The 25,130-nt window shown below is 43.5% G+C and overlaps 1 protein-coding gene across 1 annotated transcript; it reads left to right on the forward strand.

Moving 5' to 3' along the window:
* The first annotated feature begins 324 nt into the window (after positions 1-324).
* On the forward strand, positions 325-24,812 carry HSPA13 (heat shock protein family A (Hsp70) member 13). Its single transcript, XM_069204119.1, has 5 exons — positions 325-488; positions 11,307-11,647; positions 11,916-12,129; positions 16,311-16,478; positions 22,713-24,812. The coding sequence occupies exons 1-5, from the start codon at positions 464-466 to the stop codon at positions 23,429-23,431; spliced, it is 1,467 nt and encodes a 488-aa protein (XP_069060220.1). The 5' UTR covers positions 325-463; the 3' UTR covers positions 23,432-24,812.
* The last annotated feature ends 318 nt before the right edge of the window (positions 24,813-25,130 follow it).

Below are 25,130 nucleotides of genomic sequence, written 5' to 3' on the forward strand. Positions count from 1 at the left end.
CGGCCTTTCTGCGCTGCGCACCGGATGGCAGCTTGGGACTGGCCTAAACCCAGTAGGTGAACAGCAGTACACAGATCCTTCATAGAATTCTTGGCGTGGCTGTCCGTCCTGAAATGAAGACCCAACAACACATCATCACAGACCGGGTGAATATTAGAGGGCGGCTCAGACAGGCGAGCTCACGAGCAGCTCACTATGATTGGTCACAGTGTGTCCGACAGTCAAATCCTAGATGACGGTACATCGAGGCAGTACCTCCCTCTCCTCGAATATTAACAGTGGTTGGTTGACTTGCGACCCGGAAATGGTGGCAATAGGTAGAAATGACAATACACTATTATTTACACGTCATTTTTAAAACATCAGCAATCGACGACGGACGGTAATCTGAGTTCACGGAACATCCGTGCAGTGAGTGGATAAGTGGGCACCTTACATCTGTTGGCAGCTGGTACGAGTCACCATGGCAGGGGAAATGACCATCCTGGGTGAGTGCTTCTCAGAGAAGTGTGTCTGTGTGCGAGAATCTCATGTGTTGTATTGGAGAAAAAGAGAACGCCGACTAGTGGGATGTGGTACACAAACGCACCGAGAGAAGGGGCGTTAAAACCATAGGAGAGGAAGAGAGGACCAAGAAGGGAAAGTGAGGAGAGGTCCACTATAGTACCAAATATCGAAAATCAACTCGTACTGTGATCTCCCTAGTCTATCAGAGCATAAATGACTCCGCCAGTACAAATCAGGGTCATATAATTAGGGTGACCAGACGTAGCGGATTTGCCGGGACAGTCCCGGGTTTTCACTAGCCGTATCGGCAGATTTCGACAGTTTGGGGTCAGGTCCCGGTTGTCGGTGAGGGTCGATTGCAATCAGTGCTGGCACGTTTTTATCTGTCACAGAGCAGTACTGGTCAACAGCTCTTTTAGAAAGCTGTTTGAATAACATGGCTTATACTGGGTTTAAAACAGACGTTTTTATTTATTCCCTTAGAACCTCCTCGGTGTTTTTATATTGTAGAGCGCTGTTATTATGTGCCCCACCGGTGATGTTGAATTGGTCCGTCTTTTATATTTTTTGTGAAATGTCCTGGTTTTTGGCTTTCAAAATCTGATCACTCTACATATAATGTGTAACAAGTGCTTTTTAATTGGCCGGTACTGCCTAGTACTGAGTACCGGCACTCCTCGAATATTAGAGGGAGGCTCTCCCTTTTGCGAGGGAGAGTACCTGCACTTCTCAAGAAAAACATAATACTTTTCATTGGAGAGTACCGGCACTTCTCAGAAACAAGCAGGTAGCCTTATACAGAGTACCTGCACTTCAATTTTTCCATTTCAAGCACTGTGTAACCTATCAGTCGTGCTGGAAAGCGAGAAAAATCACTCTGAGAACCCATACATTGGGGGTGAAGGTGTGACAGCGCAAAGAGGGTGTAGTCATAAAAAGAGGATTCTGCCAGTCAACTTTTACGCTTAATTGTCGCATTAAAAAATGGCCACAAGGCTAGATGTGACAGTTAATCTGTTCTTGATTGACCATAAAGAGGCTGCTTTTTAAAATATCTGACGAAGTGAAGGGACGTGCTGCTGAGAGCTTTGTGTGTCCAGCAAGGCAGAATAATAACAATAAGATAACTGGTGGTTAATGCACATTGTTAGTACACAGACAGTGACATTTTTCTCACATATACATGCGTAAATACTGATGGATGAGTATGCATGAGAAAATTGATATCAAATTAGAACGTTGGCAGCTCCATTGAAAACAATGGAGTGCTGCGGGCTTTTACTGGCCGGTAAAAGCTGCAGCGCCAACATTCCAATGTTCGCTTTGTTCACAGCAACAGCTGTGAACAAAGCCTCACAGAGCCCGAGGGGATTTTAATCCCCTCGGGCTCCGTGAGCAATTTGTTTTATTTAATAGAACATTCTGCCCTGAGTGGCAGAATGTTCTAATAGCCTTAGAACCCGCCGTAGCGGGCTCTACCGGCTATTAAAGGCCCTTTCCCTTGTTAAATGCCCTCGCCTTCGGCTCGGGCATTTAACGCGGGAGCGGGCCTTTAATAGCCGGTAGAGCCCGCTACAGCGGGTTCTAAGGCTATATTAAACATGTATTTGCCATTGTTTTTCTATTGCTAACTGTAGGCCTTTAAAGCATGCACAACAAAGAAATGTGCACTCAATTCTTTCACTGAGACACAGCAAAATATCATGACTGAATGTTCTACTGCAAGCCGTTGCTAGTCTCTACATCATTCTTTAATATAGCCTTAAGGCTTGCCGTAGGGGGCTATACCAGCCGTGCGAGGGCCTTTAACAAGGGAGCAGGACTTTAATGGCCGGTATAGCCCAGCTGTGAAAGGCTATAAGGCTATTAGAACACTGCCACTAGAGGCCAGAAGCTTCTAATAAATAAAACAAAGTCCTCACAGAGCCCAAGGGGATTAAAATTCCCTCTGGCTCCATGAGGCCTTTGTTCACAGCTGTTGTTGTCAACAAAGAAAATTAGAATGTTGACGTTCTGGCTTTTACCGGCCAGTAAAAGCCCAGAACACTCCATTGTCTCCAATGGAGCCCCTAACATTCCTATGTTCTAATATAGCCTTAGAACCCACCGTAGTGGGCTCTACCGGCTATTAAAGGCCCGCTCCCGCGTTAAATGCCCGAGCCGAAGGCAAGGGCATTTAACAAGGGAAAGGGCCTTTAATAGCCGGTAGAGCCCGCTACGGCGGGTTCTAAGGCTATTAGAACATTCTGCCACTCAGGGCAGAATGTTCTATTAAATAAAACAAATTGCTCACGGAGCCCGAGGGGATTAAAATCCCCTCGGGCTCCGTGAGACAAAGCGAACATTGGAATGTTGGCACTGCGGGCTTTTACTGGCCAGTAAAAGCCCGCAGCACTCCATTGTCTCCAATGGACATGCCTACATTCCAATGTTCTGATAAGATGTAACTTCTCAAAGGGAAAGGCTAGCTTTCTGTTTTCATTGTCTGTTATGTGAAGCTTCTTTCAGCATGATACGTACAGAAAGAAAGAAGTGCAAAAACATGAAGTTATGCAATGTATGGTTATTTTACTTCTGGTTCTAAGACTATATGAATAATAAACGCTTGTAGAATATTTTAGTATTTGTATTTAACTGATACAAGTGGCCGAACTGAGAGCAAAAGAAATGTTTTTATTTTTGTGTAACGTCTCTTTTTCTAAATCCATGCTGACAGAATGTTTATATTTAAAATTGTCACACTTTTTTTCTGTATTACGTGTATTGTGCAAAACACTATCAAGTGGACTTGGGTGATTGTCAGTGTCAAAGTTATCTTTTTTTTTTTTAATATATCATTTCGGATGACAGTTAACTTTGGATATTGATGAATGTTTGATGGATTCTAGACACAGTTGATGAATTAACAATATTGTGGTTAAAAACAAGTTCAATATGACGTTTAGAAGTATGTTTGTTAATGTGAATAAAAAGTCCTCATGTCCCTACTGTAACAATGTCCATGGACTTTTCCTTTGTAGTTTCGATGTGGGACTAGGACAATACACTGGTGTATGGGTTATTATTCAAATATTCATATTGTGTTGTGCATCTCTGGACAACAGCGACGCAGAAGAAGTTACTCAACACTTTAATAAAAGTGGGTTAGTGTTATGGGCTTATTTCTTATGTGTCATGTTTTAATTTGCCTAAAATGTGTTATCATTAGTTATGCCAAGCTGAATTTGCAGTCTTATTTCATTTTGTATTCTGAAAATGTGTATAAAACCCCTTTGATTTGGGGGTAAGCCAGATGAATTTTCTTTGTTACCAGAGACTCTCCAATTTATTCCAGAGAAGACTTTCCTGTTCCTCTAGAGATGTTGTCAGTTTCTCTTATGATTTTGCTGTTCTTTTGGAGCTTAGAGTTAGTCTGATTTTCTGACTAGGTTCTCCGCATTTGAGCCTTTATGGCATTTAACATTTACTCTGTACTGGTTGATTTTTGAGATTTCGTAATAAAACCCTTTCACTTTTCTTTTGATTAAGAACCAAGTTATTGAGTTGACCCAGTTACTTATTTTATTACTCTGCTAAATTAAATTAAGGCCTGGTGTTAAGGAGGGTGTTATTTAATACGAGCTCAATGGAGGAGTAGACCCTAATCTAAATTTCGAGATGTATGAAATTTGGGCTTTGGGGTTCTGCTCCCTCAATAGTTTAAAGTCATTCACTCACTCTCCCTGCTCTCTTTACTTTTCAGAGTTCCTTTTGCTAAGATACTTTATTTTAGGCTTTTTCAGGACATTTTGCACAGTTGCTCTTTCATGCCATATCTTACTCTGAATGATATTATTACTTTAGAACTCTCTTGTGGGCAGACTCACTTTAACTTATGTGGCGCAGTTGCACTCTTGGCTTATTTTTATTTATCTGGTTTGCTTGACATGGACATTGTTACAGGCTTTGTGTGTTTTCATGCAGAGCATTTTGTTACTTAATCCGAATGCCTTCTCTATTTGACTAAGTGGTTTTAATTTGTTTTTTTTTCTATTGTTTACTTAGACAATCCATTCACTGAGGGCATACAACTGTTTTTCTGGTTTTTATTTTTTATTTTTATTTTTTTACTATTCTGTTGACTACATTACTGGCGTAATTGTATTTATATTTACTGAATAAATGTAATAAAAGACCAAGGTATAGTCCTTTGGTAAATTATTTATGGCACAGTTTTTGCCTCCCACTGAAGGTCGTCAGACAACTGAGCTTGAGAACTCCTCAGGCAGTTTATCCTCTTTAGGGCCCCCACTAGAAACCATTTATTTCTGGCAGGGAAAGGCTGTCCTTCATAACCCTTTCTCCCAGTAAGCAGGGCTCTCCTTCTGACAGTCCAGGGGCGCCTCCCCAGGAATTTTGACTTGCACCCAGTCCCTAGTCTGGTAAGAAGCCAGCAAAACATCTGGAAGCCAGTGACTCTCAAACTACACTGGTCTACAGTGCTTAATCAGTGAAGGATCCTTAAACCCTGAACTGCCCAAATGGATTGGTTCTGAATAGAGCTGACAAATCCATGCTTGTACTTTTTTCTTTTTAATTTTAGAGGAATCAAAGTGTGCATGGTGACTGCTTGATATTAGTGCATTTTAAAGTTAATGATGGCAGCTATAACCCTCCCTGAAATATTTCCAAACATTTCAGGTTGAGCAGTACATTTGGTCCAAGACAGAAGGCCAACGTTTTTGTAAGGAGTAGTAGGTAAGAAGAGCGGGCAGACCTGAAAGTACTGTAGGAGGGGAACTGCAGACAAACTAAAAATGGAGGAATCGGACACCCCTCCCAGTTGACAATATAGCCCTTTACTGAAATATACAGGTGGGATCGAAGAAATGGAAAGGAAGAGTCTTACAAATAATTAGAGACCCAGAGAGCTGCGAATAAAGCCCTCCTTCATTATGTATTGCCAAACACACATGAAAGCCCAAATGAATTTCTTGCTGCACCCAGACAACGCCCTGTCACTCACACTATGTACATAAATACATAACTCACAAAGATGAGAGTTCTAGGCCCGTTTAATAGAGATTTTCTGAACTTTGAAACACTGCTAGCCCCACAAAACCTGGGGAGAGAGGAAAGCAGTCACTCTCTACAAAAGGTGGGCACTTTGAGTACACAGGTTGACCTCTGGGCACAGCAGTGGTGTCTCAATCCAAATTAAAAAAGGTTCAACAGCATTTAGGAATGTTGGGGGGGGGGGCAGCGTGGCTAGGCGCTGACGAGGACTAACATGGACTGAGGTGCTCCCAGCTTCGAGCTGCCAACTGGAGGCATCCTGTCCTCCACCTACCTCTACCAGTCCTGTCTGTCACCAGCTGGTGGTACCTGCATCTCTGGGGACCTGCCAGGGCAACAAAAACTATGATTACCCGGCACATGGGGAAACTTTGCTGGGCCGCTGGACTGCACACGGTTCTTCAAGATGGCAGCTCACCTTTGCCATTAGACTTGTTTGAGCGGAGACTGTGCCGGCATTGATCCATCCTACCAGCAGGGCGTGAAGGGAAGCACCTGGCATCCGCAATCTGTGGTCTTTTTTTGCCTCTCCTATTGTCTGCTACTGCTGCCTTTGGGGCCCTTATTTGAGTGGGGTAATACATTCTTTTTGCCCTAGTGTTTCTCAGAGACCTAGGCAACATCCATTTTTATCTGAGCCGCTGCTGCTCCGGATGCTTCTTCAAACTTGTCACAGCCCACGTCATCAATGTCTGCTGTCTGTGAACAGGTCTCTACCGCCTGACTGAGTGCCCATCACCATGGGAAAAGTCACCATTAAAAAGAAAACATTGGAGCCCTGCTCCTCCCAGATGCTGCACTCGCAGGCTGCTGCCAGGTCACTTCCAGATGAACAAGATCCAGGTAGGGAGCGTCCAGACCCTACTTTGGACAACATTTTGCAGGCCATTGTGGCTTCTAGAGAGGCGCTTGAATTAAAGACCGATATCATGGTAGCAGACATGAGACAGTTGTGAAATGACCAGCGCCGGCTTGCCGAGCGTGTTACCACTACAAAAGGTGGTCTAGAGGACCTCACACCGGTAATGACTTCAGTGGAAACCAGACTGTCTACCATAGAAAATAGGATTACAACTTTAGGAACTAGATCTGAAGATGCAGAAAATAGAGCATGCAGGAAAGACATCAGAATTATTTGGCTCCCGGAGCGTACTGAAGGCTTGCTGCAAATATGATTGACTTCCTAGAGAAATAGATTAAAGAGGAGGTGGCTTCAGATGGTCTCTCTCCATGCTACATGTTAGAATGTGCCACTGACTGCAGGTGAAGAAGTACAGTTCTTCACATCTCCGCAGTTATTATTGGAATGAATAGATCAACCCTCTCAACCAGGAGGAGATCTCACTCTGGAGACCAGGCAAGATGGAGGACAACTACCTCAAGAGTCAAGCATGACCTGGGAGCAGCCCTGCCCCGATCACAGGTGTACCACAAATGCCAGCATGTGGTGGATGCCGTGGCTGCACTGGGGAGTGGGAGTAGGTGGGTGGGCTCTGCTCCGCCCCACCCCACCATCTGTTCACAATGAAAGTGCGCTGCACAACATTGACTTTGATGGAGCATCTCTTTCCTCCCAGGGATCTATTGACCCCCCTTGCCCAAGATTACCCTTGGCCCTTCGGATGAGATCATCTAAGTAGACTGTCCTGGTTTGGTCCCCTGCGGGAGCCGTTGTTGTGCTGATGGCAGTAATATTTGAACTGTTAATTTGGTATTCTTTTTCTTATTATGCCATACTGTGTTTTTTATACAGGCCTTTGACTAGAGGTCATTATCCCGTTTACTTTTTTCAGGTGGTGCCTCTGTGATGCTAGGAAGCGCCTCAGCTGTGATTTGTGGTCACTGTTGTGCAGAAGTGGTTGGGGTGAGGTGAACATTAGTGGGTGAGGTGTAGGACAAGGAAAGGGCCATGTAAGACCTAAAAAAACAGAAACTCTGCCCTTAAGCACCACCAGGTGGAAGCTAAGGAAGCACTGGCAGCCTGAGTTGAGAGACTTTGGCGATTTGATCAGAAAGAGTATTTGACTCGTGCGCACGCAGAGCGGGATAAAACTGCACCATATTAGCATGGCTCACTAATCCAGTGCCAGAAATTCTCTGATTTTAGAAGTGGAGTCAGACACAGGTGAATCTATATATAGCCAGAATGCCATTAATACTAGATTTCATGACTATTACACATCCCTCTATGCCCTGGGGCACCACTTCTTGCTCTTAAGGATTTTTTAACCTTGGTAACTCTCCAGACAGTATCGCAGGAGGATTCACACTCCAAGAAGTAAGGGTGGCAATTAAAAAATATGATGCATGGCAAAGTACTCGGTGCTGATGGCCTACCCATAGATTTTTTTTGCCTCGTATAGCAAGTCGTTGGCACCAAAACTTGTAGAACTTTACACAGCGGCACAAGAAACAGGTGACCTGCTGGTGTCCACTTGTGAGGCCCTTCTTGTTCCACTCTTGAAACCAGGTCGCCCTCACTCAGATGTCATATTTTGCCGCCCTTTGTCCATGCTCAACATGGACTACAAAATTCTTAGTCGAATCCTAGTGTCTTGGCTGCTGCCCCACATACCCTCCTTGATTCACACCGACAAAACTGGATTCAACCCTGGGTGCAACACAGCACTCAATATCAGTAGGCTCCTCTCCTCATGAATTGACGTCTCAACAGATAAACGGACAGCAGGAGTTATGGCAATAGATGAGGCCTTTGATAGCCTGAGTTGGTACTTCCTATATCAAGCTATGGCACAAATGGGTCTTGGGCCTGGGTGTATACAATGTACAAAACTTTTGCATACTGGCCCCAAGGCTTGGGTTCGCACAGGCAAAACTATATCTGAGTCTTATGAGGTGGGGCACGGGACCAGACATGGGTGTCCACTCTTTCCCCTTATTTTTTGCCATTGCGGTAGAACCTACGGTATGTAGCGCTCTTACTGCTCTTTTTTACCGTGGGTTATAGGGTCAAGGGCACCCCCATTATGCAGCATTATATGCCAACTATATGCTCTTGTTTCTCCAAGATGCCAGATGGGATTCACCTGGGGTGATAGACCTATTGGAGCATTTTGGTGAAGTGTCGGGTCTGCGTATTAACTGGCAAAAATCCCACAGTTTCCCCTCTCTAGGGACCCCACCGCATCCCAGAACCTACTTGGACTTACCTGGATCCCGACCTGTCTGAAATACTTAGGTGTCAAGATATACCATGACCGCCATGATCTATTGGATGGTAATGTGGGAGCAGCAGTTGGGGCATTCCGAGCTAGTGTAAACTTTTGGACATTGTTGCCATTATCTGTCGCTGGTAGAATAGCGGTGGCTAATATTGTAGTGCTCCCGAGGTTACTTTATTTTTTATCCACACTGCCTCTGCTCATACCCCACCAGCTGTTTCATGATCTTGAGTCCCTACTGCTAGAGCTCATTTGGGGGACAAGCAGATGCAGAGTAGCACTATCCAAATTGCAGCGCCCAGTTACAGAAGAAGGGCTGGCTGCACCAGAATTCGAGGCGTATTATTTGGCGGCACAGTTCCAATGGTGCAACCAGTGGGTCTATTGCAGGATGGACACCAAGACGGGCGCCATCGGCTGACTTCCTCACTTGTGAGACTTATCACAGGTCCTCTTATCTTCCCGACAGCAGTTGCTTACCTCTTCCCAGGAGCTCCTTGTAATGCAACAATGCTGGTGATGCGGTCTTCAGCAAACCTGCACTCGAGCACCCTACTCGCCAGATCTGCCATTGAGATGGTTGGAGATGGCGGACCGAGAAGCGATGTAGGGGGAATAGCGTGTGGACCACCTTTAGGATAAACAGTATGGGAGACCTCTATTGGGACGGTGACCTACTTCTATTCGAAGATGTAATGGTGGAATTTGGAATTCTTGATTATTTCTTACTACGCAGTGTTGGCCACGATTAGGAACCGTTAGGGGATTGGTGATTCTGAAGCAGTGATGCATCAAAGTTGTCAGCTGATCTGTATGACTACTGGTTGCATTAAATCAGTCACAGACCTATATCGGACCATTCACACTAACATCCTTATTAACCTCTCAGACTTGAAGATGAAATGGGGAAACAAATTTAGACCTTCAACTTATCAACGCAGACTGTACAATATCCTAGCAAATGTACCCTCTGTCTCTCGCAACGCCAGGTTCAAGTTGATTAACTTTATTTCAAGCACAGAGTCTAACTCACCCTTGCTAAAATAAACAAGTTCTATGCTACAGCTACTGCTACGTGCTCTAGATGTGAGGAGCCTGGTGGGGAAATGTTCCATATGGTATGGGCCTTCCCGTCCTTAGCGGGATTCTGGGAAGCCGTAATGAATTGTGTTAACACTGTCACCCAGGGGATGGTCCGTTGCACTTCTCTGGCCTGCCTCCTTGGGGGATACCCATGTCCTAGCAAGCGCAAAATCACTACTAGATTTACTGACCTGGCACTGTTACTAGCAAAACAGGAAATAACAATACATTGGAAATCTGCTGGGGGACAGAGACAGACTAAATGGTGGGAGAAACTGGTAAAGTGGGAGCGACTGGAGAGCACTGTGTTGTTCCTGGAATTGAAGTGGGGAAGAGGAACAGTAGCTAGAGCTAGGGCGCACCTGGTCGGTAGCCTGATGCCTCCAGATGATGACACTGACGCACCCAATAGCTCCCTTCTTTCAGCGGGGGATTTTATTGATGAGAATAACTGTGCGCACACACAACGTACATATAGGGCCCTGGGAAGATGCTGAGCATGCAGGGGAAGTCTCAGAACTGTAATGTCCAGTACAGAACTCGGTCTCTGCCAGCACGGCAAGGGTTAACCGGGAATAAGGGGTTTGGGTGATCAGGTTTATCATCAGCTGGATAGGACTTCCAATATGCTATATTATATTATGCACTCAAACTGTACATGAGGGCCTGTCACCAATCATTTGACTGCCCTGCTGTAACAATATACATGGCATACTAAATACTGTTGATCTACCAGTTCTGGACAACTGTTGTATGTTTTATGTTCTATGCAAACAATAAAAATCTTGTTTAAAAAAAAATAGGATTGTAGAGAGAGTGTGCCTAGCAATTTTAGTAAGTTACAGGTCCACTAGGAATAGTAGCAGTTTTGGATTCAAGCCCTGATATGTTTGCCTGCCATTTAATTGGAAACAAGTGTATCCCAGAAAAAGAATTGTACGAAACAAGTGTACTAACATACATGGGGACCTCATGGCTCTCTCATTGTTGCACCTGTCTTGAATAATGGTCAAGCCTCACAGCAGTTGTAATAGTATATCACACAGTCATCAAATGAAACAGATGATTGACAGGGACTTAAAGCTTTTGTTGTCCAGCAAGACATTCCTTAGATCGTCTCTGGTACATCTGTAAGCGAATCTTGACATGTTCTTACATACCCTTCCCTCCGTTATTATTGCCAAATCAGCATCCCTATTTAAAACTAAGGAACGTAACACGAAAGCCACAAGAAATGATTTAATAAAACTCTTTCATCTTTGTCATAGGGAAGATGTAAGCTCTAATCTACTTTTAGCCATAGTGTTTGAGGTTTGCTTTGTAAGAATGCTGAACTTTTTGCTGCCTGTTAAAGGTGGGAATTCAATACTGTAAAGCAAATTGATGTTTTCAGTATTTTAGTTATTGCATTCCAGTAAAACTTAAAATATTCATTTGTGATATTTTTTTTTTTTTTTTTTGTTTTTTTTTTTTTTTTAGGATCTGCAGTTTTGGCCCTTTTGTTAGCCGGATATTTTGCACAACAGTATTTACCGCTGCCTACACCAAGAGTGATTGGAATTGACCTTGGGACAACATATTGTTCTGTTGGGGTGTTCCAGCCTGGCACAGGTGAAGTGAATGTTATACCTGATGAAAGCGGCCATCACAGTATTCCAAGCATAGTGTCATTCACAGAAGGAGACGTATATGCAGGATATGAAGCCTTGGATCTCGCAGATGCTAATCCCCAGAACACCATATATGATGCAAAACGATTCATAGGCAAAATTTTCACTCGTGAAGAATTGAATCATGAAAGTGGCAGGTATCCGTTCAAGGTAGGAGGTGTAATTTTAGTTGATGCTTATTTCCTGCATCAACGTGATGAGTATTTATGGTGTACTGCTAAAGTAAGTGTAAGTTTGTTAACAACCGGTCACCATTCTTGCATAATCCTCAAATATCTTTGAAGCATTAAATACAAAGGCTTATAAATAAATACTTTCCCTGTAATTTCTTTACACTGACACCACCAGTAAATGACCGCATCAGACAACAAGAGTGGCTTTATCATGAAACGTGGGATTGACTGTTATACCTTTACAGGTTTTACATAACAATGGAGCTGTTGAATTTGCTGTGACCACCAATGAAACCTTCACTGTCACTCCTGAGTATATTGGATCTCAACTCTTGCTAAAGTTAAAGAAGATGGCTGAGCGATATCTCGACATGCCAGTGTCAAAGGCTGTCATTTCAGTACCGGCAGAGTTTGATGAGAAGCAGAGAAACTACACAATTAAGGCAGCTAACCTTGCAGGTACTTTCATATTTAGCCATGCTTTATCTACGATAATCATTGATTTAAATATTTCAATTGCAGTAAATGCGGTGCACAATTTAATAAATGTGTTTATGCATAACTAAATATGATGGTCATTTTTTACATTCATTTTTTAAATTGTAGGATATGATTTGCAGATTTTACTTGTAAATTGCACCATACCCATGCAAAGTAACAGGATTTTTGCATAAAATCGTAAATCCTAATTCACAAACTAAGAATTTTTATAGCAGTTGTACCTTTTCGAGTCCTGTTTTACCTGTTGGGTGGAGGCAGTTCACGAGCGCATTGCTTGAGGCAATTAAATAAGTTACTTTTATATTTACTCAAATATTCAACCGTTGAATCGCTGACGTGCATTTGGAGTGAGGCCAAGATGGAAGATGCACTCCAAGGTGGCTCTGCACCATCACCCCGTTATATGGCAAAATCCTAGGCTCAGGCTGCCATCCAGCACCCGTGGCTGTCTCTCCTGGCTGCCATACCTCCGGACCACCGCCCTGAGGGGATCTGAGACTCCCTGTGACCTCTGGAAGGCTGCGGTGGAGACCTGGCCCGCACCCTTGTGGCAGTCAGACCAGGCTCACAGCAGGGAATACCTTTGATGCGGAATCGTGGCATGGCAGCTGACACTGCGCGGAGGTCCCCTAACCTGCCACAAGACCTGACCGGGCCTGTGTCAGCCAAGACGGGATACCTCAGCTGCCGCCATTACGCACCTGAGGGACATGGTAATATTAGAGGTCTCTGGCAGCCGCAAGGCCTGAAGAACTGATCGGCAGCTGCTGAGCGTGGACTGCCTCCTGATGAGCAATGGGACTGGGATTCATTGGTGAGGCGGCGATAGAAGTACGAAGGCGTGTGGGCAGTTAGGTCGGGCCCTGGCCCAGGCACCGCTCTGCCTGTGACACAACCTGCACCTGGGTGAGCTATCAGGACTTGGGGTGCCCTGTTCAGCCACACGATAGGCCAGTCCTTTGCTGCCAATCCAAGCCGGGAAGGACCCCCCACACACCCCAGGTCGCTTAACGACTGGGAGCACCGTGTGCTATCACTTTTCTGAGAGACTCTAGCAGCTTCTGTGGGGCACGGAAGTCAGGGTAGGCCCTGGCCATTCTATCGACATCTGGATGAGACGGTTGCTGCAAGGGAAATGCCCCTGTTGTGCATAAGCAACTGCAACACCGGCCGACCATCTTTAGAATAATGAGGCCTCGGGAGTGTACTTAAGCACAAGCTACACTCAGACGGTACAGGACCGATTGTCTGGTTTCCCTTTCACTAACCACCTCTTTTGCTGCCCACATCTGCTTGGCAGTTAGGGGGCCCCAAACAGGTTGGCTGTGAAAGTGAGGCTTCACCAAGTTAGAACATTCAGTGGCAATAAATCAGACTTGTGACCCCTGGTGGCCCCCTCTTGAGTACATTGGAAATGCCCAATGAAGGTGACTTTAGCCTTATCCAGTGACACCTGCAGGGCTGATGACCCTCACTGGGCTAGACACAGAGGTGCTCTTCTACGATGGGTCTAAGATAATTCACACCTCCTAGTGCCCTCATTTGAGCCCTCGGCCCCTGCCTTGTTGTTGGGAAGTGATTGCACATGACACCTACATCCCCGCGCACCTACCTGCCAAAACTTGGACCTGAGTTGCTTGTGCTGCAGTGTTCCTGCAGCTCTGAGTCACCGATAAGTGGGCCCTGTCGCACATAACCAGAAGCAATCGCCCCAGACAACTATGATCCTATGGACACTGAAATGGGTCGTCTGCGCTAAACTGACCAGCACACATCCTCACATCCTCGGGCGTCACCTCTGACGATGGCTGACCAACTGGACTCCCTGCTCGTGGCAATTGAACAAACCAGAACCTCTCTGGAGGCAAAGATCGACACAGTGACAATGGATCTCACCTTGCTACAGGCATCAGAAACTTGCTGACAATTTGGAAACAACAGAACAAACCCTTGCAACACTGCAACCAAAGATGCATAGTGGAATCTTCCCTGCATATTCTTTCAGACTGAGTTAACATACTGGAGAGGCGGACTGAAAATGCAGATGGGAGGTCCCAGAGAATCCATGTCTGAGTAGTGGGCCTCCCAGGCCGAAACCTGGTGCAATACATTGAGACTTGGCTGCGAGAACTCCTCCCTGCAGCTACATTTTCGCAATTCTTCTCTGTTGAGAGGGCCTATAGGGCCCTGGCATGCAGGCCCCCTCCTGGCTCAAACCCTCGCCCGTTGGTAATCCGTTTTCGACACTACCACGACAGAGAGTCTGTGCTGTGTGAAACAAGCCAACTTGCTAATGTGAAAGTGTACAACGCTTGAGTTCTGTTCCTTCCAGATTACACCATCACAGCCCAACGGCAACAGAACTCCTTCCTCGCAGTAAAGCTTTGTCTATGTGAATTAGATATACGCTATTCACTCCTCTTTCCGGCATGACTGCAGGTTGTGGCTGAAGGTATCACGCACTTTTTTGCCTCTACGGAAGATGCCTGGAACTTGTTAGAGGTGACCGGCCACCAGGTTACGAACTCGAAACACCCTGACGGCAGGAGAGGTCCTGTGGCCGACAAGGACCTCGACTGCGGCCCTGTTAGCCTTTGGGGACAGTCCCGGATCTGGAACAAACGATAGCAGAGCTTCGGCGGGCACTGGAACAAGCCGCTGCCATCACAGATAGTATCCATTGCTCTATCCTGGACATGGAAGACTCTTGCTCGTCCAGTGATGAGAGTTCCACAATCACCTGGCCCTTCCAGCAAGACTTGATGCTTGAGCCAGACATAATCCTACAAACGGCAGATACCATAAGACATGCCCCACCTGCGACTCCTCAGCCGTGCTCTCCTCTTGTCCTACTGCAATACAAAATTCCACCCCATTAGGCTGTTCACTCGAGATACAGGGACCTTTCACATCAAAGTCGACTCCTCAGCGCACATGCCACTGCGGACTGGCACTTCAATACGCAGACACTTGTCCCACGGTGTTGGCGATTGCCCCGGGTGTACATCATTTATACATACTGTGAATGCTGGACAGACATCCCCTCCGGTCCAGCGCAGAGGGGTGATCTACACACAATGTATTTGAGTAGTCCCCCCCCCCCCCCTCCATATAGTCACCTTCCCTGTCCCCTTAACTTACCCCAATGTAGGTTTTGGGCAGACACTTGTTTTTGTGCACTGCTCCATTGGTATTTCTTACGTTTATTGTTATCTCCAATGATGATTGTTTCTTATTAACGGCTGCTTTTGTACAGGCGAACAGAGACCACTCTCTTTGATGCTCTCTTTTCACTGCCCAACTCCAGAACCGCACAATCTGGGTATGAGTCGACCAAGCTGCAGCGACGTTGGCGTGGACAGGTTTACTCTATAGGCTACTCCTCCTACGCCCAAGGAGTCTTGATCTAGATCCGTCCTGGGGTTCTCTTTGTAGTAGAAGAGGAGGTGCCAAACCCTGAGGGGCATTCTGTGCTTGTTAAAGGACGACTGGACAGTAGGCACATCCTTACTGGTATTATCAACACCCCCAACACTGATCAGGTCCCCTTCTTATGTAAGCTCTCTGAGGTGCTGTCCTGCTGGAGTGGACTCCCTTGGCTGCTGGGAAGCGACTTTAATAGTCTCGCTCTTGACCGTTTATTCCCCTGCTGCCATGCACCGCTGCACACTCCCTTAGAGACTGGCTTCGGAATTGGAACCTGCTAGATGTGTGGCTCTTCCGTAGCACTTCACCTAAAGTGTACTCCTACTATTCAGCCCCACATGGGCTATATGTGCAGGTCGGTGCACTACAGACCTTACCCCAATCATAATACACACTGACTACTAAGGTTCACTCATTCAGATCATAACCCCCAATATTTATTTCTTGACTGGGATACTTGATGTAGGAAAATGCCCCTTTTTGACATGGTCAAACCCCCCACACGCACACTTTTTTCCATTGAGTTTTTTTTTACTGTGATTGTGAAATGCCCCCCTCCCCACCTTATTTGAGGTTTACATCTGCCAGGAATCTCTAGATAACTTTAAAATGCATATAACCTATTTTGCCTTTTGAACGGCTTGGGTACATTGTGCTATGATTGCTTCTTTATGAAAACGCTTTCTGCATAAGATTTATTTCTTGTGTTGTAGGTCTGGATATCCTGCGTGTAATTAATGAGCCCACTGCAGCAGCCATGGCATATGGACTCCACAAAGCTGATGTCTTCAATGTTATGGTCGTGGACTTGGGTGGTGGAACCCTGGATGTCTCTTTATTGAATAAACAAGGTGGCATGTTTCTTACTCGAGCTATGGCTGGTAAGATGGAGAAGCTGAGATGTCATTGCTCTCGTTTTAGCGTCAGACACTGCTTTATTCAGTGGCATGTAATCACATATTTTCATTTTTCAGCTTTAATTGCATTGCATGTTGCTCTCGTTTTGAATATCAAGATCTACGTCCATGCAATGCTAAAGAAAACAAAACAGTAAAAAAAAAAACAGTAAACAAAAGAAAGTGTAGAAACTGGACACGTTGTGTTTTTTCTTCTTTGTTTCTGTGCATTGCTCGGAATGCTAAATCCTCCAGGGCATTGAGGACTGAGCATAATAGAGAATCAACATTTATATCTATGGCAATGGAGATAAAAACTGACTTCACCTATGAAAGACTTTATAGTCCTTGTCCTATCATTTATAAGCCAGACCATGTTGAGAAATTGTTAGACTTATAAACTATGGTTTAGTACTTTGCTGACGTTTAAGAGTTCTGTAGAAGCAAGTATTAATAAGTCTTGCAATTTTTAATGTAAGCAAACCATAATTTTGCACATATATATTACCTGCTATATTGTGTCTTCTTTGATTTTGTGACTTAATATGTTTTGGACTAGAAGTAGCGGGGCACCTATTATCTGTGTGTGGTAAGCGAGTGCATAGATTTCCTAGGGCATCAAATAAGGGGTTTTAGGCCAAATGCACTCAGCCCCATATATTCTTAAATATGCAAGGAACTTTCCAAGTGACTGGCTTGAAAAATCATATTTTCTAACAAACTGTTTAGTAGCCTAACCACGAGAAAATCTGTAAAATGCTCTGATTAATCAAACAACCCACTGCTGTTTGTCTTCTTATCTATCACAAAATGCACTTCTTTTCAAATCGTAAGCAAATCTGCATGTTAGTTCATCAAAAGGAGACATTTGTGATTAGTACAAGACCTGCCTCTTTACAGCTATATCAATAATATGGTGTAGCTATGACCTTTTTTGCAAAGTTTTATAGATATTTTCAAACTATAGAAGCCTGATAAGTATTTTAAATTGAAACCATGCTGTATAAAAAATATCCAGAAAGTCACAGTTTTGAACAAATACTGTCTGCATCTTTTGTGACTTTTGTAGTCATTTGAAAGGGGAAATTCCTGCAGGCTCCAGGAGACTGGAGTCACTTTTGGCAGCACTAGAAGATCTAGGGACCGATTACAAACATGGCGGTCCGAACGTCGGACTACCAAGACGATGGTCGGGAAGACACTGCCAAGCCGGCGGCCTCCTGACTGCCGTATTACAATGTTCGGGTGGGGCCGGACAGCAGAGACAGTGCTGCGACATTCGCTTCAGCTCTAAGGGGGTGTCAAGACCATTGCCGCCCACTGTCTGTGCCACCAACACAGTTGGAATACGCACTGTTGCCTTTGCACACAGTGCACATTCCGAAAGTGCTGACAATGGGGGCCCCTACACTGCCCACGACATGGGCAGTGCAGCGCTGCCCCTCCCCCCCGTTTGGTGCCCCATCTCTGCCTTTCCGCTGGCCTTTTCGTGGCAGTGTCCCGCCATGAAAAGGCCAGCAGAAAGGCAAGTCGTGATCAGCACAGCAGTGCCGACATCTGCACCGCCATTCTGGACGAGAGCTTTCCACACCACTGCAACAGTGGGATCTCTGATGAGCAAGAAGTGCAAGGTGCATATGGGTATACTCCCCTGTGGATCCTGTGCTTCAGATTCCAGGCTTGGGATGTATCCAAGGATGGCTATGAAGCTTGTGTTTGAGTTTCATCTCAAGCAGACTGTGTCATTGCAGATGTTCAGGTAGCCCTGCTTACATTGGATGCTAAAAGTGCTGAGCTATTATACTGACCGGACCAAGTCAAACAGGTCTCCATCTCAACTGGGTGTGGCTTTTGGATAGCAAAGGTCAGAATGTAGCCAGTTGGCAAGTAGCGTCATGATTGCTATCATACTCCCTCACCATAGACAATAATAATTAGTAGAGTCCAATGTGTAGGAGGGTCTCCACTTAAAACATATTCCTGTGAGGTTCAGTGAACTTGTGACAAGAAGGTGGGCAACTACATCGACGTTCATGGCCAGTACTGCTGTATAACTACTGCTAACCTAAGCTTGCTGCTTAGATGCAGCTAAAAAAAGTGATGCTACAGTGTAACAGGGGGTGCTAGGTAACCTATTTTAATGATGGTAATGCAATTCTAACCTGCCTCCCAAATACATACTTGTTTTGATGCTGTAGAAATGGCATGTCCCTCTATACAGGATCCAGTTCTGGAAAATAATGTTGCCTATAAAAGTGTTTTTCTGACACTTGTAAAATTGTATAGATACTCAGGGGGTTTCTACCAGCGAGTTCCTTTAGTGTATTTGTTTTTTGTTACTGCTTCTTTTCATAAGAATCGCTCTGCAAGTAAATAACGAAGGTGTTTGAGTGAGGAATCACGGCAAAACTGGAAGTTAAGCGTGAAAGTGAGCCTAACAGAAATAATAACTAAAGTTAACCCCAGTTGCTGGGCTTCGTGTAAAAACACTTTTTGTGTTTTCTTCCTACCGGCTTGCTATGGATGAGTATTCAAATAGAACGTCAATTTATAAAGGGTTTTGTTTATGAAGAACACATTTACAGGGAAAGAAATTATTCTTTCAGTGGTGCTATTCTTTACTATAGTACAAAAAAAGGCGATACACCCCCAATATTTTCTTGTTCTGATTGCTCTTGAATTTTGTTTAAACACAAGACTACATATAATTGAGATTATTTGATCTAAATTAAGTTGGCTAAAGAATGAGACACTCTCTATGGAAGTTACAGGGTGGCCCCAAATGAAAAGTTACCTTTCTATTTCTATATGTCCAAGGAAACGGGGGCAAAGGAAAACCTAATATCACAAATAAATCCCTCTTTGCCATTCGATTCAATCATAATGTGGACAGATGCCAAGATTTCTTTAATTATTGAATTTCTTAAAATGTGTGGGTCATGCCATTAATAAAGCATCATCAATTGTTTTTTTTTAAACCCTGACATTACGGCAGCCAGTTCAAGTAGGAGGCTGGACTGGTTTGTAGTAGGTACCCTAGTTACCTACACCTTATACCAGGTCCAGTTATCCCTTAGTAGTGAAATGTAGTCAGTGTTCTAGCAGCTTAGGCTGTTAGAGGTAGCTGTAGCAGAGCAGCTTAGGTTGAACTAGGAGACATGCAAAGCTCTTGCAATACCACTATAGTTACACAGTACGTATACACAATAAAAGACAATACTCAGTGTTACCAAAATAAAGGTACTTTATTTTAGTGACACAAGGCCAAAAATATCTTAGAGGCAATACTTCTTCTGGAGGTAGGTATTATACACAATATATACACTAGACACCAAAATCAGGTAAGTAAATAGTCATAGGATAGGGCAAACAAAAGAAAATACCATAGAATGCAATAGGAAGAAATAGGCCTAGGGGCCACACACACCATATACTAAGAAAGTGGAATGCAAATCACGAATTCCCCCCTAGGCAAGTGTAGTGTGTGGAGGATCGCTGGGAGTGTAAGAGAACACCAAAGGTAAGTAAAATACCCCACACCAGAGCCCAGGAAAGTAGGAGTAAAGTACTGCAAATTTTCTTAGGACATACTACAAGTCGTGATTAGAGTTATTGCAAGTACCAAGCAAGACTGCAAGCAACAAATGGTGGATTCCTGGACCTGAAGACCTGTGAAGAGAGGAGACCAAGTCCAGAAGTCACAGAAAATTCCAGGAAGGACAGGAGCCCCTGCCAACCTAGAAGATGGTTCAAAAGAGGATTCTCCGGTTGGAAGAAGTCTGCAGAAGAGCACCAAAGAAGATAGCTGCGGGTTCCTGCGTGGTGCAAACTATGTCCCACATGGAGATGTTGGATGCAGGTGAGTTGCAGGGCTGGATTCATCCAACAAGCCTTGGTTCAAGCAATGTCATGGATTGCGTCAAAATGGTGCTGCCTGGACCCAGGAGGGACTTGGGGGCCTCAACTCGGCTGAGGAGGCAGAGGGTGCTCCCAACACTGGAGGGAACCCAGAGATGACCAGGCAGCACCCATGGAGGTCCCAGGACACGGGGACAAAGAAGGTTCAAATTGTGGTTGCTGCAGCACTACAAAAGAAGGTCCCACGCCGCTGGAGAACAACTCAGCGAATTGAGCGTCGCAGGATAGAGTGCTGGGGACCTGGGCCAGGCTGTACATGAAGGAATCTTGCAAATAGTGCACAGAGGCCTCAGGAGGCGAAGATGACTCGGTGCACAGGGGTACTGTCCCAAACAGGGAAGGCAAGCTCTTACCTCCTCCAAATTTGTACAGCTGAACCTTAGGGCAGTCTGTGTCGAAGGGGTCCACCACCTGTGTTGCAAAGAGCACGCTCGTTGTTAGGAGAGGAGTCCCAGAGAACCGGTCATCATCTTAGAAGGTGCTTGCTGAAGCAGGGAAGTGACTCTGTCACTCCACGGGATATTTCTTCGGACCTTCTGCTGCAGGGTGAAGACAGGGAGTCCCCAGAGCGTGCACACTGTGAAAACTATTGCAGTTGCTGGCTGAAGCTGAAGTTGCAGAGTCGCAGTAGCCTTTCTGGATACTTTGTTGCAGTAACAGCGGTTCCTGGAGCAGTCTGTGGTTTATCATAGGTCAGAGGGTCCCAGTGAGACAGGCAAAACATACTGACAAACTGGTAGAAAAATGGGGGTAACTTGCCAAGAACAATGGTACTTTCCTACAGTTCATTCATTCCTAATACAATCAAAACTTCTGTAGCAGACCGCATATCTATTATTAAATTCATGGCAATACGAGAAATACCAAAAATCTTGCCATAGAAAGATATTCAATATTTTTGCATTTATATTTCAATCTCCAACAAGTTAATCTGATATTTATTTAGTCTGTGAACATTACTGATACATATCTTTACGCCCACAGAGCATTTAAAGTGTGAAAATGCTTTTGCTGAGGTTGCAGTGACTTTTCTATTTGTCTTTTTATTCGGCCATTCTAGTGTGAAAATTCTTAAACCATTTCTTTGGCCTGTTTGTTATGTTCAGTAGTAATCATAAATGACAGCTTAATGTGTTGAATAAACAACTTATGGTTCATACGACACAATACAGTTCGTAGAATAAAGGTATAAATAACTTATAATATCTTGCTTTAGGGATGCATACATGTTACACCAGAATTTTACCCAAAATGTTGGTCGGAATAAGGTTCTGTTAAATTTAAAAAAAAAAACTAGTAAAAAAGAAATTTAACTGCTTAATACTTGATAGGCTCTAAATAAATGTGTTTTTCTTTTGTTGTGATATTGCTAGGTCTGACTACTTCTAAATGGCAATATCAAAAGCTGCAAATAAAACTTATTTACCAGTACGGACTTTCAAACTTGGGGCTAATAGTGCTCCACCTCGAAAAGACCAAATATGACAGTATCGCTATTTGCTCGTGATTTGTGGCAGTTAATGTGATTCTTCCATCCATAGAACAATCAGATATAATCCACCAGCAGGCAAATTACGGTATTCAGGTCAAAAATATTCCCTATAACTGTTTTGTTTGTTCTCCGGGCCAAAGAAATTAACTGTGTATTATGGAGAAATAATATTTAGTTCTAAATCATGTATATATTTCATGTAAAAGTCATCCAAATTGTGTGTGCCTTAGTGATCTGGTAAAAGAGGCATCCTTAGCCTTTAGCAACCCTCGGCAAAGATGTCATTTCATAGCTACAGTAGTGGCAAGGGAATCCACTGCGAGGCAGAATGAGCTACTTTACATGCAGTGCCTTACTGCACTCTTTGAGTCAATGCCAAGTCTGTTTGCCCCTGACTTCATAAAGAAATGTCCTCTTTCTCTGTTGGCATCTGTACAGTAGGATGGAGGGCCCACAGTACTGTGTACTTGGCTGCCAGGTGGGTGCGTTTGCTAGCATTTTGAAATGTTTGTGATAATCTTTTCCAGTGTTTCATGAAATGCAAACAGTGGGCAAGAAGGTCATTAAATAATGGAAAGTGAGAATGTTTACATTTCAACTTATTGATGGAAATACAAGGTTTCACTTTTGCTAAGTATAGGTGTTTGAATGTAATAGCATTTTATGGAACACTATATCACGTTTTCATGTAAAAAATGTGACTTTCTTATAATAGCATGACCAGATATTTTTGTGCTGAGAGACACCTGATGCTGCATATTTAATACAATCTTAATTCTGATGATGCACTGTTTATTTTTGTTTTCAAGGAAATAATAAACTTGGAGGGCAAGATTTCAATCAGCGATTGCTTCAACATCTATATGGCCAGATTTATTCAAAGTTTGGCACATTTCCGTCACGTAAGGAAGAGATTCACCAATTGAGGCAAGCAGTAGAAGCAGCAAAACTGAACTTAACCATCCATGATATTTCCTGGGTCAATGTTCCCCTGACTTTAACAGAAGAAAATGCTGTGAAAGGCTCTGTTGGAGAACCTCATTTTAATTCTAGCGAAATAGAGAGATCTGCAGACACTGGTCAACTGTTTACTATGCCCAAAGAAGAGGTGTTATCCAATGAAAATCCATTAGACTCATTAGCTCAAAATGAAGTATTTGAAGACAAAAATGCTAGAGTTGCTAAATTTCCATTTAAGGTTGAAATCTCACGAAAACTCTTTGAGACATTAAATGAAGACCTTTTTCAGAAGATCCTAGAACCCATAGAACAAGTTCTGAAAGAAGGTCATTTGCACAAGAAAGAAGTAGATGAAATTGTGTTAGTAGGAGGCTCAACTCGGATTCCACGGATACGCCAGATGATACAAGATTTTTTTGGTAAATATCCAAACATATCCATAGATCCGGATTTAGCTGTGGTGACTGGAGTAGCAATACAAGCAGGAATTGTTGGTGGATCTTGGCCTCTTCAAGTCAGTGCTATAGAAATTCCTAATAGGCATTTACGAAAGAAAAACTTTCCCTGAACCTATTTGCTTGTGACACTCCTCTACTGATGTTTGATATCTAACTCCAGAAGATATTTATTACAAAAAGTGTATTATTTAAATTACAATTAGTTACCAAAAAATGGTGTTATACAAGACATGGTCTTGTATGGAGACATTATTTTAACTTGACACTGAAAATCAGTTTTAATGGAATGGGGTTTTAAATTTGTTCTGTGCAGTATTCAACCTTTAAAACTACATTTCAGTACATGCCTACAAACACAAATATTAAATGTGGAATTTTTATACCAGTAATGGTTTTTCAGACCAAAGAAAATGTGCATTATAACAACTGGCACATTTTAGTATTTTACCCAAAGTGCTGTTTTATCCATGGAATCATACATCCACAACCTTATGGATGCACAGAGGGGAAAATCTTTACTGAATGAATTTTAAGAAATGTAGAGCATTTAAATTTTTGAAAATTGAAAACATGCAGCAGCCTAAAGCACTGTTGTATTGGTTATTATTATAAGAGTACCTGAATATATAGCTTCTGCCTCTCGCTTTAACTGGGGCAGAGAGACAGAGACTAAGGTTGTTAAAACGAAGAGGTCTTTCCATGCCTTCACCTCAGTCTGTCTGTCATACAATAGCTGCTGGAGCCATGGGGGTATGAAGGGGGGGGGGGGCTGTTCGGTTGCATTCTCTGTTTTGCCAAATTACGTGACCAAAGCATTTTGGGAGAGCAAAAATAGTAAAAGGCAGGGAAGGCTTTTCCCCTCCCATACTTTTACTGGCCTTGTATGTCAGTTGATGTTTATTGTTAGGACAGACCGACCTCGAGCTGCAGAATGTTGGAAGCGACTCATAACCTGTGTCAGCAGGCTTTACCTCGTTTAGAATCCGGCATCCTTGTTATTGAGTGTCTGTTATGTTGATCACTAATGCTGGAGTAGGCATCAAATGGTTTATATTGGCGTCTACGAAGGCTATCCTGGTATGCTAAGTGAGGTTGCCAGTGATAAGAATGTATTGAACCAACTTTTGTTGGAAGTTCAGTCTCTTAACTTTGTTGACTGGATTTGATTTGCAATCATTCCATACTTGTTGTTTTGCCATAAGTCATAAGTATTTATTTATGATGTGAGGTCAAGATTCAGTATTAAAGATGTCATTTTTATTTTTTTTAATGAACCACATGATGTTTACTGGAAATGAGCATAAGCCTCATATAGAAATGTTAGGGATGCCTATAGTGAATAGCTGTTTGGTTGTATTTTGATGCACATATGTGCGCTGTGCAGTATAATGACAGACCAAAAAATGACCATCTAATCTAATCTATTTTGCATTTCTACTATTCTTTCATTCTGTATGTGCAGTCTACATAAAGCTTTTGTAGAACCTAAAATTTGTTTGTGAGATGTTTCTTTTACACATATGAAGTTTGTCACTATACAATTATTCTTAGTTGTCAAGATTATGTGCACCACATACATACTGTTCATGTTAGTCCATGTTGCATTCATGAATTTTTAGCAGTAGTAAAAAAAATATTAGTAATATATTGCGTTCACGACAATATGGCTTGTAAAGTTAACAGTGGTTTGTTGTGCCATGTTTTTAAAACTTTGGACACACCAGTTATCCTTTAAAGTCTGTGTTTTTTAGAGAAACTTCCTTTAACTAGACATGGGCTTAGTATATTCAAATATACCATGAATGCCTC

This window comes from Pleurodeles waltl, chromosome 8 (assembly GCF_031143425.1).
Source record: "Pleurodeles waltl isolate 20211129_DDA chromosome 8, aPleWal1.hap1.20221129, whole genome shotgun sequence".
Taxonomy (NCBI): domain Eukaryota; kingdom Metazoa; phylum Chordata; class Amphibia; order Caudata; family Salamandridae; genus Pleurodeles; species Pleurodeles waltl.